Source organism: Takifugu rubripes, chromosome 19 (genome assembly GCF_901000725.2).
Source record: "Takifugu rubripes chromosome 19, fTakRub1.2, whole genome shotgun sequence".
NCBI lineage: Eukaryota > Metazoa > Chordata > Actinopteri > Tetraodontiformes > Tetraodontidae > Takifugu > Takifugu rubripes.
This window is the reverse complement of record NC_042303.1, coordinates 18,248,420-18,262,151: the sequence shown is the minus strand read 5'-3', so window position 1 is coordinate 18,262,151 and position 13,732 is coordinate 18,248,420. Positions and strand designations below refer to the sequence as shown.

The 13,732-nt window shown below is 48.0% G+C and overlaps 2 protein-coding genes across 7 annotated transcripts; one reads left to right on the top strand and one right to left on the bottom strand.

Annotated features, from left to right (window-relative positions):
* The first annotated feature begins 1,324 nt into the window (after positions 1-1,324).
* Positions 1,325-8,986, top strand: elk4 (ETS transcription factor ELK4). 3 transcript variants are annotated; one of them, XR_003885854.1, is made up of 7 exons: positions 1,325-1,519; positions 3,736-3,950; positions 4,176-4,898; positions 5,095-5,331; positions 5,901-6,020; positions 6,121-6,758; positions 6,841-8,986. XR_003885854.1 is itself a non-coding variant. In XM_029826110.1 (7 exons), the coding sequence occupies exons 3-7, from the start codon at positions 3,744-3,746 to the stop codon at positions 6,217-6,219; spliced, it is 1,386 nt and encodes a 461-aa protein (XP_029681970.1). In that variant the 5' UTR covers positions 1,325-1,519; positions 2,215-2,400; positions 3,736-3,743; the 3' UTR covers positions 6,220-8,986. The 3 variants fall into 3 exon arrangements, 2 of the variants coding, with proteins under 2 accessions (XP_029681970.1, XP_003973813.1); XM_029826110.1 differs by adding an exon at positions 2,215-2,400 and having other exon boundaries at positions 6,121-8,986; XM_003973764.3 differs by having other exon boundaries at positions 6,121-8,986.
* On the bottom strand, positions 8,974-13,190 carry mfsd4aa (major facilitator superfamily domain containing 4Aa). Of its 4 annotated transcripts, XM_011614374.2 has the most exons (10): positions 12,871-13,187; positions 12,102-12,300; positions 11,562-11,801; positions 11,181-11,301; positions 10,991-11,100; positions 10,744-10,917; positions 9,902-10,124; positions 9,757-9,827; positions 9,512-9,632; positions 8,974-9,424 (listed from the first exon to the last, which is right to left on the bottom strand). In XM_011614374.2, exons 1-10 carry the CDS (start codon positions 13,101-13,103, stop codon positions 9,420-9,422), a joined length of 1,497 nt encoding a protein of 498 aa, XP_011612676.2. In that variant the 5' UTR covers positions 13,104-13,187; the 3' UTR covers positions 8,974-9,419. The 4 variants fall into 4 exon arrangements, with proteins under 4 accessions (XP_011612676.2, XP_011612675.2, XP_003973814.3 ...); XM_011614373.2 differs by having other exon boundaries at positions 9,403-9,632; positions 12,871-13,190; XM_003973765.3 differs by having other exon boundaries at positions 9,403-9,632; positions 9,902-10,049; positions 12,871-13,186.
* Between the last annotated feature and the right edge of the window lie 542 nt (positions 13,191-13,732).

Sequence of the window (13,732 nt, the reverse complement as noted above, 5' to 3'; positions counted from 1 at the left end):
TGTTTTCCGACTGGCTGTCATCACTGCGTGTTTTGCTGCAGGAACATTTCATTTTATCTTCAACTTTGAGGAATAAGCTGGTGGGAAAAGGTGCTAGCCCGTTTAAATTCTCCGTAATCACCACTTCAGAGACGTGAATATTTGCATATCTTATTTTTTACACTTAACTTACACTGTTTTAAATAAATGTCTTTATTGTTATTATTATGTTCATGTTATTATCAGCATCCACAGGCTAAATATTTCATATAGTGGCAACACTGGAAACTGCCACCCTGCTGCTGTTTCATTGTTCTTTTATAAAGGCTCCAGAGGTCAATGGTGACAGTTGGAGAAGGAAATCTAATTTTTGCCTCAACAGTGAGCCTTGGCCTGAAAACGTTTGACATTTGATGCATTGTTGGGGAAAGCTGCCTCATAGTGGTTAGTTTATTAAACTCTGCAGTCTCACGCAGCTTCCTGCACTTTCTTTTTAGATTCACAGAGGCCAATTACACTAACCAAACTACAGTAACTGGTGCTACTTAGACTTTATAAAAAAATGTACATTTTGTGACCTTTGGTACAAAAATGTTTTCTCTACTGAGGACAGTTAGCAGCTCTATAACTGCATGTTTGCACTCCTTTATTTGTTGATTTCCACACCTTATTTCACTCCCCATCTGATGCAGGCTGCAGCATTTGTTTGCTTTTATTTGACGCATGTGCAGTCTAAAATCTCTCAACGCTACGAGACAACAACCTATAATCCTTTATCATAGGCAGTAGGCATTTCAGTTTAAATCTATCTTGCTTTGTGCTTGTATTTTTTAAGGACAAAACGACCGGAGCGTGTGATGTTGACTAAACAGTAAATTATGTAAATGAGACCAAGCTGCAGGAAAATATATTTTCAAAAACACAACAACAAGAGGAAGTGATCTCAATAAAAATTAATGTTGCATTTCCATACCGCCCAAAAAATCGGAAATCGAACAGACGTTATTACGTTAGAGTGGCAAAGTGTTATAACCTGAAGTGCAGAAAAATAATGCAACTCTTGGGTAGCAACTGAGATAACTGAGAAATTGTTATTATTCGACGGATACCACACAGTCTTTAGTGTTCTTAAGTAAATGAATTTGCGTTTTCATTTTTAGACAGGATATCAGTTGTATTGCTTTCACCGGTTGTAACAAAAGCACCTCTCAAGACTGAATCTAAAACACATTTTATAATTTAATTATGATCTAAATTCGCATCCACAACAGTCACTAACGAAAACATATTCCCCGTAAAGGCGCAACGATTCTCGATATTGACATTTCCGAGTAGTTTTAAACGCAACATATTTTCAGTTCAAAGGAAATGCCGTCATGACGATCCAAAGGCAGTTTAATGTATTTTATGTTTAGGTATTTTTTTAAAATCTAAAACTTATTTCACTGCATATGAAACATTAATACGGTTTTCAGAAATGTTTTGGGAACGTATCGACGCGACTCGACGACTCGGAAATCCACCCGTCTCTAGGAGCGAGGTAGGTTAGCCGCTGAGCTAATATGCTAAGAGCTAACTTCCAGTTCAGAAACTGACGCTAAAGCTTTGATTTGTTGGCCTCGACGTCTCCGTGCACGGAACAGCAGCCGTCGGGCTTTTAAAGGCAAACTGCGTGAAATCAGCAGCGAGCCTGTCGACTGTCACCAAAGGGAGGGCTTTTAAGCAACAAGTGGTCTTTATTTCCCACTGTTGTCGGTCTGTGGCGGCGCCAGTAAAGCCCAGTCGGACCCGTCCGGACCCCTGGATCATGTCTCACACATGTTACATGAGCCATTTGTCTCAGCTCGCGTTTGCGCCATTTGTGGCGAATGTTGCGCAACGACGCTGGTTAATCTTCCCGCTGGCTGCAGGTTGGACGCTGCCGAACTTTGGATAGCTCTGGTTCTGACAGGGTTTCCAACCTGTCAGGTGTGGATGAGTCAGGCTCATTGTTTCTGTTGCTCGAGGCGCGCACACGCACATGTTGACCGGTGCAGATGTGTGTCGGTGCTTTTGGCTCCACTTCAACCATAATAAAAAGGAATGTGACCAAATCACAGCAGCGCTTTGGTTCGGCCCATCATCAGGTTCTGGACGGTCTCTGTCTCACACACGTGTATAAATGCCTCTCAGAAACCTTTCTGCACTTGTTTGACCAAAATCTTCCCCATTTTGTGTGACCTTTGGCCCCGACAGCAGCGTGTTGGGGCGTCAAACTCCAGAACCAGAACAGAATCCCTCCTGATTTCTCTGTGGGTGCAGAACCTTCTCCAGCTTCTCTGAACACACACGGCCACGCTGAGCCAGGAGGTCCAACCCGAATCAAAGCTGCAGCTTCCTAGAAGATGATTATACGGTGGCATTAGAACATAAAACACTTTGGTAAGAGCAGACCTGATTAGAGGTCAGTGCACCTCACACCGGGGGTCTTATTCAGCACTGGGTTCTGGATCAGAACACACTGCACCTTATGAGGACATCTGCTGCGTGGGAGGCAGCTTTTCATAGGGGATCTGGGGCGACATCACACCCATGTCCCCAGCTACAGCGGCGAGATTTATCTCGAAATGGGTCTGGAAATGGAAATCACCACCACGACCCAGCTGATGGACCCAGCTGGTTCCAACCCGGTTCCTCCCTGTGGACGGTCCTGATTTGGGCCAAATGTTATTTAAATGACTTTAAAGTGGCCGGAACTGAAATGTAAATGCCATTAGAAGCAACAAAGCTGCCGAAAATGGTCGGCAGGAGGCCTTTCTCACAACTTTGTGGTGCCTCTCTCACAACTTCTGCACCAGCAGGTCCGATCTGCCAGTGTGGCGTCATGAGGGCTGTGATTCTGAATCTATATTCGGGAGAAGGAAGCTGTTGTTGTTACAGAGCTGCTCGGCTTCATGAATGGCTCATGGAAAAGTTGAACCGGGTCATGTGACCCCACCAGAAGCACGAGTCCCATATCTTCTGGTTCGGCTGCGTCCGTCTCGCAGGTGTCCGTGCAGCGGATAAAACTTGCAACTTCTTTTTAATACTGAGCGTTTCCCTTTAAAACGACATCTTAAGTGCTTCGGAGGCGTGAAACACGTGGTCTTAAACTTCATTTTACCTGATTCGGCCGCTGGAAGGTTCCAAATGTGAGTTTTTCCTCATTTATCAGGGCTCCCTGCTGTTATTAGGGATCAGAAGGATGTCGAAGAAGAGGCCTTTGTTCGTCCAAATGAGCAGTTTTAAGACGGAGGGATTGCGTTGGATAAAAGTTTTCCTCTGTTCACCAGCCTCCGTCTTGGCCTTTGGGATATTTAATGTTCACAGCTTCCTGGGCTCGGACAGCCAGATGTGAACAAGATGTTTGTAAAATAGTAATTAGCTACGTTAAAGCGTCAGGTTTCTGTCTTCTTTTCTATGACTGGGTGCTACTTTTCCTTCTTTAGCGCCTGGTTTAATGCCCCAACACGTCACCTAAAACCTTTATTCTGTGTAACAGCCGTAACAGACACACTCACTGGTGACTTGGCTGCTGCCTTTTTACACCAGGGTCCAGATCTGCCTTTGATTTATTGATATTAGGTGGTTTCCACCACACAGATCCTGTTTGGATCCTTAGAACGTGGCTCCATTAAAGAGGCTAAAGGTCAGGAGGAAAACGCCCACCGATGCAGGAGACGGTTGGAACCTGACAGTTTGGTGTTTGGTGTAATTTCTTTCATTTCTCTTTTCCAGTGACAGACATGGACAACTCTGTCACTCTGTGGCAGTTCCTCCTGCAGCTCCTACTGGACTCCAGTAATGAGCAGCTCATCTGCTGGACCAATGAGAAGGGGGAGTTCAAGCTGCTGCAGGCGGAGGAGGTGGCCCGGCTGTGGGGAGCCCGAAAGAACAAACCCAACATGAACTACGACAAACTCAGCAGGGCTCTCAGATACTACTACGACAAGGTAGCTGCAGCGGAGACGCTCGGCACAAGTGTGTCCTGTCCCCCACTGTCCCCGTGGGTGTGGACGCCTCTGCTTTAGATGTGGGGCTCAGACAGAGGACAGAGCGCTGTCCCACGGGCCGTTCTGGTCTCTCCAGTCATCTTTGGTTGGGGCAGAACTGCTCATTTAACACAATATTTGTTTAACATCTCCTTATTTATTCTCCTCCACACGTTTGTTTCGCAGAACATCATCAAGAAGGTGAACGGCCAGAAGTTCGTCTACCGCTTCGTCTCCTATCCGGACATCCTGAAAGGGGACGTTTTCTCCCGAGCGGAGGGAGGAGATGCGCCTCCCCAGGCCAAGAAGGGGGACGGCCCCCTCCCGGAGGGCGAGCCGGCCGACCACGGCAAGGTGGGAAGCAGCTCCGGCAGCAAGCAGTCGAGCCGTAACGACTACATCCACTCTGGCCTCTACACCTCCTTCACCCTCAACTCGTTGCAAAACGGACGGCAGCTCTTCAAATCCATCAAGATAGAGAATCCAGCCGAGAAGATGGCCGACAGGAGGAACGCCGGCCCCCGAGCTCACAGCCAGGAGGAGGCGCCCCAAACGCAGCAGCCCACCTTGTCCTCCGTCATCAAGTTCGTGAACACCCCTCCAAAGCCAGCACCAGCACAGACACCAGCACCCCCCCCTCGGGTGGACATAGAGCCCGCTCTGAGCTCCAGCCCGTTGGACCCTCTGCCAGCCACGGCCCAGAGACACGAAGGCCTCGCCACACACTCCTCCGTGCCGTCCCAGTACGCCTACTCATTCGAACAGGTCCCGCCGTCAGAACCAGCCTTCAGCTTACAGGACCTGGCCTCCACGAACCCGTCACCAAATCTGGTGCTCTACTCCTCTCAGGAGCTGGTGATGGACAGCGACTTGGAGTCTCAGCCTGTGGACCCTCAGTCGCAGGAGAGGGTGAGTAGAGGACCGCACCCTCCTGTTTGACTCTTGTTATCTTCTAAAATCTGTCCTGTCATGTGATGTTTTTATTACTAGAAATAACATGTTTGTAGAGCTAGTCGTGGCAGGTGTGCCCGTCCCACTGTGGAATTCCCTGTAGCATTCTAGTGAAGACAGTGTGCAGATCCGTGTTCTGTCCTCTGTCCTCCAGGTGGACAGTAGCATTGCTCTGTCGGACGAGACCAGTCTGGTGGATGCTGAGACCAGTTCATCCTCAGTGAGCAGCAGCACCACAGTCAGCACTCAGAGCTCAGGAAAATCCCGGAAGCCGCCAAAAGTCCTGCAGATCAGCCCACCCACCCTGCTGGTCACCACCTCGGACTTCTCTCCCATGAGCCTCTGCAGCCCCTCGTTACCCACCGCTTCTCTGACACCAGCAATGATACCGGTGAGTGTGTGGAGGCAAATCAGCACAGAATATTGGACCGACGTAATTATCTGATAGAGGAGAGATTAAACCTGAAGATCAACCACTTCTAAATCTTAATATTTGTGGGAAAACTGCTTCATTTATTCATGTAAACTTCAGTTCCAGTGTCGACCAATAGGTGGCAGTAGACGCTGCGATGTGAATGGTTATTTGGTGTTTTTTGTGTTGTTTAAAGCTGCATTTAATGTTGTTTGCTGAACACATGACTGGGCCGCAGTTGCAAGATTCTGTCATTGTAATTGGATTTAGCTTTAGACAATGTAGTCTTTCTGGTTCGGTTTGGGGCCGTGACTGATCACAAGATCTACTGGTGTGGTCATCCAGTAAAACCTTCCTGTTAGTTTAAGATAGATTAAGTAGATGAGAAAACATCTTCACATATTAAGATAAATGTCTGTATCTGAACATTCAGGTGTTTCTTAAACAGAAACGTTTACATTTCCTGCTCAAGGTTTTGTGGTGTGGACAGTAAATACGGTAATTTCCTCCATAAATTAGTGTATTAGTGTCCTCCCTCTTTCCCTCAGACTCCCACCCTGCTGTTGACTCCCAGTCCTCTGTTGTCCAACATCCACTTCTGGAGCACGCTCAGCCCAGTGGCTCCCCTCAGCCCGGCCACGCGTCGTCAGGGAGCTCATCTGTTCCAGGTAAACGCATCAAAGTGCACCACACACACACACACACACACACACGCACAGGCACACACACACTCTGCAGAGATGTATTCAAACTTCTGTCCTTTTCCAGTTCCCGTCCGTCTTCACCCCTCAGTTCCAGATCCCTGTACACAGCATGGACGGAACCAACACACCTGGTCCCATTTCTCCAGACCCTCAGAAGACTTAGAACTCTGCAGCGTTTGGACCCAGACAGGCAAAACTCACAGTTGCAGTATTTACACTACACACACGCGCAGGAGGACCTGGAGTCCTTTCAGAATCCGTCCTCACACACTGATACTCTTGTTCCACTCGGACTTTTGGATTCATGTTCCGGGGCTCCTCGCGTGCATCGGTTTGAAGGAGGGAGAAGTTTCTCTATCAGCAGCAGGTGGATCCACGCTGGACCCCCACCAGCGACAATCCCGTTGGGTTATTTTGGACTCGAGCAATGCAAAGCCTGGATTGTTCTTTTAATGTGCAGTTGTGTCACTGCTTTATTTCCTGATCCAGCTGCACCTCTGCTGGCAATAGTTCTGTTTCCTTTTCTCTACTCAAGTGTTGCAGAGGAACCTTCTAACCGCCATGTTTCTCTGCAGTCCCTCGGAGCCCCTGAACCCGCTTTACCTGCCCGTGTACTGTCTGCTGCTGTGAAACTTGGGCTGACTGTAGCCTGATCAGCTCCGACTGTCTCCGTGTTGACGTTGAATCATTCCTCTTCTCAGTGTAAAAACAAGCCATAACACTTTGTGTGCATCAGATCTGCGCAGGCCAAAACTTAAATTCAGCCCCTGTCGCGTCTCTGCAGGAAACGTGCAGGTGGCGCCAACAGTAATCCGGACTAGGACGACGGCATCCCAGCACTCCTGACTTTGACCAAAGAACACAAACGCCACCCTCTTCTGACAGCCACTTATCAAACCTTAATGACTGGTGTGTTTAAACTGCACACACGACAAACTGTCAAAATATTGACTCGCTTTTCCCCGGGAAGCTTCAGCTGGTCGGACTCATCGCAGGCAAAAGAACAACAATTGATTTTGCACTTATTGCAGACTCTGTGTTGTAGTTATGTGGGAATACTGGCAGCCACACCCCAGAGCTAACGTTCTGCTGGCCTTGATGATGCTTGTGGAATTTAAGGATCCGTACGGACGCCGCTACGCGTTTACGGCAGGTGGTCGGGCTGCACGATATCCGCACCAACAGGTGCTTAATCAGAGGCTACAGGTTCATGTGCTTCAGCTTTAAGAGATACTGGGCTGCACCGTTCTGCTGCTCCTGGACTTTACATTAGCTTGTTTGCTTCGCTAATGCTAGCTTTTTATAACTGCATAGATTTTTGTGTGGGTATGGAAATAATCGTCCTTCAGGACGCTAAAATTGTTAAGCATGAATGACGTAAAACCGCATTTCTAGCATGTGGCTAATGGATGTAACAACACATTCTGTTGTTTTGATCTCTGCTCTCCATGTTTGACATATTTACCACAGCTTTGTTCATATTTTGTGATTCTTACGACTAATACAACGAAGTATTAGGTTTAGTGTGAGCCCTAACATGTGTATGAGTGTCACCATAATGGAAATTTTAATTGTGACGCTGAAAAATATGATGAGTAATGGTCAGAGTAACTGACGACCAAATGATTCTGTTTTCCACTTCCAAATCAAGTATTGAAACATATTTTGTGACGCATTAGCAGACGACAGAAAGATGCAACGCCACTCGGTCAGCAGTCATTTTCCAGTCTACCAGCCTGAAATTGAGCCTCTTCTCACCAGTGAATGACAGCAACCCTTAATCCAGAAGCCCCCGAGACTCTGATACACCTTCTTTAAGCTGCACCCTCTCCATAAAGAGCCATAAACAGTTTTGGACCTGTTTCCTAATAGATGTAGAAGCCATAAGTCTGCGTCAGACTCATGAACATGGAATTATGTTTACTCGATGCTTGGATAGAAGACACGCCTGTCTTTCTTTACCCAAGTGTCCCTTTCTAACCCAGGGATGTACCAGCAGAGATGTGGAGAATACTGGCTGACCTTTGACCCCTTTGCCTGCAGGCTGTCATTCCAATATGGTGCCTTACCACAGCCAAGCCCGAGTCCATTTCCTAAAATGCAAATCCAAGTAGGCGTAAACCCAGTAACAACGAGCCTGTTTAGTGAGTTTTGCCATATCACAGCGGAGGTGCTGAAGCCGATCAGCGCACGTAAATATGCAGCGCTTGCAAATCTAAGACGGCTTCTACATGTTTGCGCTAAATTTTCTTACATTTTTCTCACAGAATATAAATATTTAGACCCTGTTCATTCAGCGTAATCTCCTTTCCTGTAACCGTAGATTATTTTTGTAAGAGCCCGATGGCTTAGACGTGTTTCGGGTTCTCGGATTTGATGTTTTTTGTCCAGTTTCTCCTCCCGTGAGTGTGGAGGCAGCTGTGCAGCAGTGGCATTGTCTATTTTTGAGAATCAAAAGCCTTATTGAGAGAAATCAAAAGTCTATGTTTTATATGTGCAGTGTTTTGATATGGTGTTGATATTGTACATGCAGATGTGGTGATGGAACGTTTGCACTTCTCCAGGTTCTCCTTTAATTGCATTCTGTCGCTTTTCACATTTACTCTTTGACAAAATGTTGTTTGTTTACTGACTAATGTATATTTTCCCAAAGGGAGGAACATCTTTGCACTTTGTATGAAATACGATTCTCACAATCTGTCAAGCTATTAGTCATGTGATTAGTCATGTGATTAGGTTAACCCAGACTATTTATTTCAACATGACTCACAGAATTGGTTTATATTGCATTTTGTTTCAGTGCTTTTAATTAAGAAAAAGTGTCCGTGAGACTAAATCCCTTTTAAAACTTTCTGCTCGTCTGGACCTCCCCATGTTTTCCCCTCAGATGTAAACTCTTGGTTTTTTTTTAAAAAAAAAAAAGAAACAACCGTTGTTGCTTTTTTCTGTCCACTTTTTATTTCTTCTTCTTTCCTGATGTTTACAAGTTACTTGTCTGAAGCTGCACATCGATGTACGAGAGGCGGCGAGGGAGAGTTTATAATCGGTGAGACCAAGAATTAAAGATGTGTAACCAGCCCCGTGTCACCTTATTAGCAGGTTCAAGTAGCCGCAGGTAGGAACGTATAAGGCACACACACGCAACACAGAGCAAACATCGTTGTGTGTTCTGGAGGGCAGCTACAGCTGCTGAGGATGTGTGACGGGTTTGCCCAGAACGGAACATAATAGAGTCCTGCTCTATATCCAGCTGCCTCTGGAACATACGTGTCACTCGGATCTTTGGAATTCCAGGAAAGTCCTTGTGATAGGAGGGGACGTGGGGACATCAGCAGCCTCTTGTGGCCCCTATTTCTTTCTAGATTAACCTGGGGCAGATTAGAGGAGGGTTTCCTGGGATGTTTGTCTGTCAGCCTGATCGAGGAGGCCTGGCATGGTAGCAGAGGTGGGTTTACCTGCGCGGCTGCTTCTGTGGAGGTGCTGGACGTAGAGGAACAGCAGGAAACAGCAGAGGGCCGTCACCGAGGCTGTGGTGCAACAGAGCAGGAAGGTGAAGCTGCCCTCACGCTGGATCACCTGCAGGGAGAGACCACAGGCGACATCAACGGCTTCCACGCGCTGCAGCTCTCATTTTACCGAGGAGATGGATCTTGGCTGAGGTTTCAAGTGTAATCATCATGACAGGGAAAACGGCACTCACAGATCCAAAGACCACTTGCAGCAGCATCTCTCCTGTGCTCGCACTGGTCACCAGGACGGTGGTGGCGCAACCTTGAACGCAAAGAAGAGGAACGGGAGTTCACGGACAGATCTGTTGGTAGATTCCAGAGGCTTCCAGAGTTTACCTTTGTAGTCCAGGATGTCCTCTGTGAAGGCCAGCATGGAGGGGAACATGCTGCTTATGCACAGCCCCAACACGCACGTACCAATGAAGAGAAACACCCAGCTGGTGTAGAAGATCATCAGCATGAACTGCACCAGTATGGCCCCCACCTCAGGCAAACATGCGGACGGACAGCAAGGATAGAGAGTAACTGATCGGGGTGGGTATTTACAGAGGTCAGCCTCCTTAAATGAGATGTTTGAACAAAGATTTGGGTTTCTGTCGTCACAAACATGGACTGGTTTCCCAGGAGAAAAGGAGATTACAGGCAGAAAATAGACTCCACCCTGCTGTTAACACACACCACCCCCCCCCCCCCCCCCCCCCCATCTGCAATGGACTTTAGCAGGTTCTTTCCAGAGGAGCTGCGTGTAAACGCATGTGTGACTACAGAGATGTGAGAGCTCCTGGTGGGGCTGTCGGCTCACACACGCAGCACCGCGAGGGCGTGCACGTCACACTGCAGATGGTCTGAGACACAGACGCATCACACTCCTGGAGCATCGCTTCAGCCGTCCTCTGCAGGATCCCCTCATCTCCTAGATATCACTCCTCAGCTTCGTGCCATGCTTTGAGGTTCCTCTATCTGCCGTGCAGTGGCCCATTGGCACGGCTTCAGTATTTACACGAGGGGACGCGAGTGAATCTGGGTGGGAACAGCAGCTGTGTTCACACATCCAGCTCCTCTGGACTGAAACTCGAGGTGGACTCTGAGCTGCGCTGGGGACAAGCTTCTTCCGCCTAAACCACACGCCGATCATCTCTTTTCAGATTCTTGAAATTTTAAAAATCCGACTCTCGTACCAGACTGAAGGTGAGCAGCCTGGGTGCTGTGAATCTGTACGACATAAAGATGAAGCCCAGACGTCCGATTGTGATGGAGGCCCAGAATATGCTGTCCAGGCAGCCGGCAGCCTTGTGGCCCATCAGCAGAGGAGGGGACACGGCGTAGGTGTAGACGAAGCCAGCGTAGGAGCCCTGGGAAGAAGGTTAACTACAGCAGATCAGGGCCCAACTCCCAGGTGAACAGACATGACTGTGAACGCCTCACCATGATCCCATCAGTGAGGAAGAGGATGGCTCCGCCCAGAGCATGGATGAGGAAGAACGAAGGAGGGAGGCCCCGCAGATTAGCAGGGCTGCAGCAGGAAAACACGCTGCCTGGAGACGAAGGGACAGTGAGCAGCTGTGTGGACAGCACGGACACAAAGACGGACACACACACACGTGCTGTGTGTTACCGGGAGCGGCGTCCAGAGAGGAGCCGCCGGAGCGTCCCTCGAGCAGACCCGGACCCTTCCGGAAGCAGGGCAGCAGCCTCTTCTGGTACATCAGGGTGAAGACGGCCACCGGCACAGGGAGCTGCCTCAGACACACACACACACACACACACACACACACAGCAGGAGTATTAACACCCTTTCCAAGGAAGAAGCTCCTGAACAAACGTATTAATGTCATAAATGGGAACCGGTGAAGCGTAAACTTGGGATTTCAGCAAACTGGTTCCTGCAGTTTCCCCAAAGTCGACTGAACAACACACTCACGCATTTACACCTACACACTCCGAGAGTATGAAACACACTTCCCTTTATTCTGCATAATCGGGCCGAAGGACTCACGTTGATCAGCGCCATGATCCAGAAGGCGTACGACACGCTGCCGATGGCCTCGCCCTCGATCGGAACTCCATGCGTGGAGATCTGGTCGAGCCGGGCGGCCTCGTGCTCGGACGTGTTCATCTGGACGTGGTGATAGTTTGGGGTCCTGTTGGTTTCCAGGGTGCAGTTGTCGTCTGTCAGGAAGGGGTCGGCCACCAGGGGGCTGATGAGCGCCCCCAGTCCGATGAAGAAATGCAAAGACTGTGGCCACGACAGAGTTAGAAACGGTCCGAAAGGCCGAACCAGCAGAGACTTTTATTCAGCTTCACTTTTACATGTCAGGGGGCAACTTTAAACTATCAGGGATTCTGAAGGAAGTTCTCTGCAGACCGCCAAGGTTTGGTCACATGATCTGTTCAGATGTTGATCAAGATGGAGTGATCAAAGATGATGATCAGGTCCCATCATGAGCTGATGTCGCCCCTGACCATGACTCTGACCCTGACCTAAACTCAACCTTAAAACCACACACACACACACACACACACACGGTCCCCTGACCTGTAGGAAAACAGCAGAGTTCTTCTGGTACAAATTCACGAGCTGGTAGTTGGCGATGGTGTCGATCACCCCCATGGCACCACCGGTTATCGCCATGGTGACAAACAATGGCACAATATGGTGGCAGAACGGTATGGCAGCGAACAGAAGTGAGATCATGAGAGTGCAGAAGAACAGGGCCAAGAGGGAGGCCAGAAGGCTGCGGATGAATAAAAAACATGATTCAAACGATCGCTTAACGAGCAACATTTTAATTTAGTATATTCGCTTCTTCCTTCCTAGTTAAAAAATTTCCGTTTTTAATTCCCTCAGACGCTTGCCTGAGGCTTACAAATTTGAAATGACAAATTTTCAGATTATGTCTAAATGATTGTCTTTTCCCTCCTAACAAATGCTGGAACGACCAACTTAAACCCTCAGAAGTGTCGCAGGAGCTTTGTGTAGTTTCAGTCTTTGTTGTTCTGTAAAAGTACCAACAGCAAACGCAAAGCAGGAGCTCTTTTGTGTAACTGTGGCCAGAAAACTGTCAAAAAGGTGTTTACGCTGATCCTATTTGCTCTTCCAACAAGTTCTTGTCGGACCAGAATGTCTAATAATGTCACATTGGTCAAGACAGTCTATCCATAAACACTGAGGTGGTTTTTATTATTTACTTGTTACATAAAAAGTTGATTTCACCACAAGAAGAACGAACTCACTCTGACTAACAGGCGAGAAGCAAGCAAACGTTTCGAGAATGTATCGTAGAGAAATATGATGACGCACTCACGTCTTCTTGAAGAGCCCCCCCACACAGCTGCCCACCAACAAGAAGAACTGCTGGGAGAAGAAGACCCAGGTGATCTGCTCCACTGTGGCCCCAGTCTGACATCGCAGGTCCAGGATGGTGGGTCCCAGGAAGGAGACGCACAGGCCGAAGCTGAAGAAGACGCTCCAGTAGGTGAGGGTCTGCTGCAGGTGCTGCTTCAGCAGAGGCCAGAGCTGCTCCTCCATCAGCTTCATCTCGCTCCTTCACAGCAACTCCAGCTCCATCCGCACGGCCGTCTGGTGGAGCTCTGCTGCCTCGGAGGCTCAAAGTGCCAGCAGACAGAGTAAATAGAGCTGTGGGACTCCCAGCAGCTGACAGGAACCAGTCGTCTCGCTGGTTGGCTGGTTCAGGGCAGGACTTCCAATCATTCATCCCACTGAGTTTCACTCCTGTGTGTTGGTTTTGACGAACGTTTACTTTTCTGAGAAGATGAAATTTTAAAAAATCTGTTAATGTTTCCCTTCAGGTTATTATGAATTAGATATGGATAAAATCCTGACATCGGAATTATAAGAACTAAATTTAATAGCGACTCCGACTCAAAGGTGAAAGGTTAAGTGTTTATGAAAGCTTAATCTTGGAAACTCTTTATATTTAGTTTTAATGCAAATCAACGTGAAGTCCGGGATGCAGGAATGCGACCAATGTGATCAATACCTGCTCGATACCGGATTCAAACCTTCGCTGTTCCGGTTTTTGGTCCGTTTAAGAACTAATATTCCATAGATAACCGTGAACAACCGTTTACATGTTGGTCCGGCCCAAATCCTTCCCAAATAACTAAATTATTGAATTAAGACATTTTCCTCTGCAGTCACCGGGG

Coding starts and splice junctions, on each gene's coding strand:
- elk4 (XM_003973764.3), top strand. CDS start 3,744: ATGGACAACTCTGTCACTCTGTGGCAGTTCCTCCTGCAGCTCCTACTG. Junction 3,951..4,175: donor TCAGATACTACTACGACAAG/GTAGCTGCAGCG, acceptor TTTGTTTCGCAG/AACATCATCAAGAAGGTGAA. Junction 4,899..5,094: donor ACCCTCAGTCGCAGGAGAGG/GTGAGTAGAGGA, acceptor TCTGTCCTCCAG/GTGGACAGTAGCATTGCTCT.
- mfsd4aa (XM_011614373.2), bottom strand. CDS start 13,103: ATGAAGCTGATGGAGGAGCAGCTCTGGCCTCTGCTGAAGCAGCACCTG. Junction 11,802..12,101: donor ACTCTGCTGTTTTCCTACAG/GTCAGGGGACCG, acceptor TCGTGGCCACAG/TCTTTGCATTTCTTCATCGG. Junction 11,302..11,561: donor GGATCATGGCGCTGATCAAC/GTGAGTCCTTCG, acceptor TGTCTGAGGCAG/CTCCCTGTGCCGGTGGCCGT.